Raw genomic sequence first — 4,711 nt, 5'->3', positions numbered from 1 at the left:
AGAGAGAGAGAGAGAGAGAGAGAGAGAGAGAGAGAGAGAAAGCAACTTTCTTTCTCTAACATTTTCTCCAGTCTACCAGGATCAGGATGGTGCCAATACAATCAGTGGAATGATTCAGAAATCATCAACCCTTAATCCCAGCAGCCTTAGTCCCAGTACTGCACTACAAATCAATCGCACACTCTACATTCAGCCACCTTCAAAAAAGGTCTATGATTGCATGAGGTTTGGGGGGACATCCGAACACAAACCATAACAGTACACTGAAGCAAGTACATTTGTTTATTTTGAGGATATTTACCCATCACTGATAACCACGTATTTATTTTCTTCCACACATGAGTCTCAAAATATTAATGATACGTTTTTCAGTAGTAATGAATACTAAAGGACTGACTGTGGCATAGCCATGGGCCACAAAAATTTGAATACAATATATTACTGGATTATTATTCAACACAATTCTTGAGGAAGATATAATGTCCAAACTGGTGATAACTACAAAGAGACACATAAGCAGCAGAATGGTCCGAGTGGCCCTTTGTTCTGGGGATGCTTTTGGAGAAACTTTGTTCCTGTGAAGATGCTGGGACTTTTTCTTATGCCTGCACAAGAGAATCACTATGTATCCACCTGAGAGGGACACAATTCCTATAAAGAACATATCTCTGATGGTCAATAATATGAAAACTATGTGCCGGAGTAAATAGTTCATGGGTAAAAGAGAACAGGACTTACTGACATACAAAATATTTTCTGAAGTTAAATTGGTACTAGCAGCGATGGAGATAAAAAGGTGACTGCTAATGGATATATATAACAGCCAAAAGAAAAGAAGGGAACACAGGCTGTGACATGAGGATTGGTGTTTTAACTTTGCCAAACAAGAGCTTCTGGGGCTGAGCGTGATAGCCTGAAGGACACTCAGATGGCAGGTGATACACATGGAGAGCCCCCTCATCGACCTGTTCAAGTAGATAACTGATTGACATGTAATATCATTCCAAAACCCCCCTTGAGAGGTAAAAATGTCTTCAGTTATGAATCCTGTGGTTAGCATTGTCATTAGGTGGTTTAGGGCCAAGAGGCCAATAGGCAGGTCAGTGAGTCTGGGCCTGTGCCCTACAACAAACACAACGATGTGGAAGAGAAGAAGGATGGCATTGCCTGAGACCCCAATCATAAACTGAAAATAAAATGTGATTCTGATGTTAATATTATTGGACAATTCCTTGTTCACATTCATTTTACATGGAAAGATGCATACAATGAATGTCTGAAGAGAAAAGCAAAAATACTTTATTACAGGTAGAAACTCCTTCATCAATATCAGCTGACACTGATGTCATCACAAAAATGAGTACATTTTTCTTGGTGCATCCCTATTCCACTTAAAATCTCACTTCTCCCTCACAGCGTCTGAAAGCCATTCAACTCTCTCTGTCTCAACATTTCGCGTCATGCCTAGATCATGCAAGTCACTGCAAGGCTTTTGTATTGACCCTCCCACAGGTTGGTCGTACCCAGAGTTGCTTTATTTCAGTGTTATATTTATTCTTGTTTTTTGCCAATCCAAGTATTCTTAACATATGGACAGAACAAAGGTTGGTAAGTATTAACTCTGCAGTCAGACTTGTTGATTTTATAACTATGTTCTTTTTTTTTCACTCTGAGTCTGAAATTTAATCATCTGGTATATACAATAAGACTACCTATATCTTGGATGTTTTATGCATGACTGGAACTTAAGTATATGTACCAAATGTGGAAGCATTCTGGCATATGATGATGTTTCCCAAAAGGTTCGCTATCAGCCTGCAGTTATTCATATATGTTACTGGGTAGATATTTTGCAATTCCTTCAGTAATTGATGAGCTAGGTTCTTACCTGGAACAAAGAAATACAAAAATTCCCAGAATAGTACAAAATTTGAGTAATACTTCTCCAGATAACTCTGATGGAATTTTAGGACTTTTGTTTGAATTCTCCACAGTAATTATACATTTGACACATTTTTATTATCATGATAGAATAGCCTATGTCAGATGAGTTCAAATATTAGCAAGAGTATAGTTCAATATTTTTCTATTCAGGAATTTCAAATAAAAGCAATAAATATAATCATGAACAAAAATGCATTATGTTTATTCTATTTTAAAATTTTAATTAAAAGATGAGTACCCAAAGTAATCCTGAAAGATAGATTATGTAGGACTCTGAGCTTTCATTTCTCCTTCACATAAGCAGTGACACTTCTCCAGATTTACTATTCTCAAGCCTAAAACCGATCCAAGAAAAAAAATTTTTTTTTAATTTAAGAGGAAAAAGAGAAAAACACAAAACAAACCAAAGCAGCATAAGGGTACACGAAATACAGAACTATAACCAAAACAAAACAAAACAAAACAAAAAAACATAACAGTAAGAAATCACCTGCTAGTAGATTACACAGTATCTTCTGATCCAAGAAAATTTTAAAAGTGATGCACTGGCTGGATAATTCTTCTGAAATATGCTTTATTACTTTAATTCAATTTTCACACATGAATTTTACTTAGTATTATAAAAATCTTTCCAGTCATATAATAAAATGTATTATAATCTGAAAGTCAAAGATGTAAGGCTTAATTATATTAAAGCTATTAAACCATGTGATTCTGTAATGTAAGATGCTAAGGGGAAGCAGCAATGTTAAAAATCAATAAAAATGTGATAGCATTTAAACATTCAAAGATGAGGAAAATAGTGCTTAAAACATTTGAAAAAATAGCTCTTCTGGAAAAACTTCTATACCGTTATGAGAAAAGTTAAATTTCATGTGATTAAGTGACTGTATTCTGGACACTAATGCAATCTTTGTAAATAAGTATTTCTCTTCCTCATGAATTTTTGAATAATATATGGGCTTGTTTTCCTTCTTAGCTTCAATTTATACAAGTCATTGAAGAGAGAAAAAGAAAAGGATATAAGTTCAATTTTAGCAAAGTAATGATCAGTAAAAGAATTTTTTATTTTAATACAGTCAAAACGTTTTGGTTTGTCTCATAATAATATCAGAAGAAAACAGTAAATTATTAATCAACGTTCTACTTGTCTGCAACTTTTTGTAACACACATGATCACTAACCTGCAGCCCTAAATATTATTCTATGACTTTTGTGAACTTGTAACAGTAATGTCGGTTTTTGTGTATTTATTTCATATAGCATAAAACATACACTAATAAATTTTTAAATAATAACTATAAATAGGTATATTATCATTTAAGAATGAACACTGAAGAATTAGTCAAAAATTATTTTTTCATGTTATTTCTGTAAAATACAAGTTTTGAGTTCATTTTGTTTAATTCAATTGCAATATGTGAGTCTTATAAACACACAGCAGTATAAACTGTCCAAGTCACATGTTTTGGTCATATCTATATCTAGGTACTGTACTATAAAATTTTCAGCATGACTTCAAATAGTGAAATTCTGCAAACCTAGGTGCTTTAGTAAAGTCAAGAGTATAAGATGCTATTAATGCGTAACAATACTAAGTAAATAACGGCTTCAGTAGATCATTAATTTTAAACTACAGGGAAACCTTATCTTCCTGAAAATAAGGTTCCTTAGGAGAAACAGAAAAAAATAGCTTCCTTTAGGCAGAATATACTTCAAGGAGAATGAGAAGATTTCATATAATCATACGCACTAACCTACCTTCCTCAAAGCTGTGCCTAGAGACATCACAGAAAATATTCCTCTAATCATCCTACTAACTATTGTCTCATATTCAGCTATATAAAACATACAAACGAATGCATATAGTTTAAATTATTTACATATTACATAGTAAGTTCCACAAAGAAAGTTATATAGGTCTTTCTGGGCTAATGCATCTTTTAAACAGGTAGTGTTCTGGTGAATGTAAATGCCTCATAAAAATAAGTTCAAGAAAAAGAAAAAAAAAGTAAGTTCAAGGAGATCCTGTAGCATGACTTTTACTATCCGTGTCTCATCATGCTCAACACTATCATCTAGGACACTGATAGCAAACCTATAGCAAATGTGTCAAAGTGGGCTGTTATTATCATTGAAAGCTCTGAAAAGATCACCATCATTGGCCTGAGAGAGCAGGAGACAAAACACATGTTCTTTACTTGGCAGAAATATGGCTTTTAGGAGGGAGTATGCTGAGATGGGACTTGGATGGACTAACCTAGCAAACTGGAAAAGGCCTCCTTGAGGGGCGCTTGACTTTTTGTACATAAGGAGTGAAATATAACATGATGTCTGAAGTAAGTCCCATGCAGAGGGGCCATGTTGAAGGAAAGAGGAAAAGCTAAGTGGGAAATGAGAAGGCAAACAAACACATGGAGCATAAATTCTCAAGGAGAAATCTAAATACTCACTTATTAGAGGTGATAGTGGAGGCTGGCGTCTTTTCAAGGAAAAGATAACAGTCAAGAATTTTTATTATGTGGAGTAAGGAAACAATTACCTTGAACTCTGTATCATCCTGTATTTCACCTAATGAGGCACAATCTTGTGACACAGATTATTACCAAATTGGCTTCCTAACTATGAACTAATGTTCAGGCCAGTGCTCAGGATCTTGTGGTTTGGATGAATGTGGAGAGTGGAGAGGAAGGAAAAAAATGCCTATGTAGAGCCCACTTTTATGGGGTGCTTGTGGCCAGTGGGTGGACTCTTTTCAGGGTGAAGG

At 34.7% G+C, this 4,711-nt stretch overlaps 1 protein-coding gene across 1 annotated transcript; it reads right to left on the bottom strand.

Annotated features, from left to right (window-relative positions):
* Positions 1–322: 322 nt before the first annotated feature.
* On the bottom strand, positions 323–1,324 carry LOC134478418 (vomeronasal type-1 receptor 48-like). Its single transcript, XM_063259704.1, has one exon. It carries the CDS (start codon positions 1,322–1,324, stop codon positions 323–325), a length of 1,002 nt encoding a protein of 333 aa, XP_063115774.1.
* Between the last annotated feature and the right edge of the window lie 3,387 nt (positions 1,325–4,711).

The sequence above is a fragment of the Cavia porcellus genome, unplaced genomic scaffold, assembly GCF_034190915.1.
Source record: "Cavia porcellus strain 051 isolate PalLab524CR breed Dunkin Hartley unplaced genomic scaffold, mCavPor4.1 scaffold_13, whole genome shotgun sequence".
Classification (NCBI taxonomy): Eukaryota; Metazoa; Chordata; class Mammalia; order Rodentia; family Caviidae; genus Cavia; species Cavia porcellus.
Note: the sequence above shows the minus strand (reverse complement) of the source record. Positions and strands in the feature narration are given on the sequence as shown.

Bases quoted from the DNA above. Each gene is read 5' to 3' on its own strand.
- LOC134478418 (XM_063259704.1), bottom strand. From the start codon at position 1,324: ATGAAGGAGTTTCTACCTGTAATAAAGTATTTTTGCTTTTCTCTTCAG.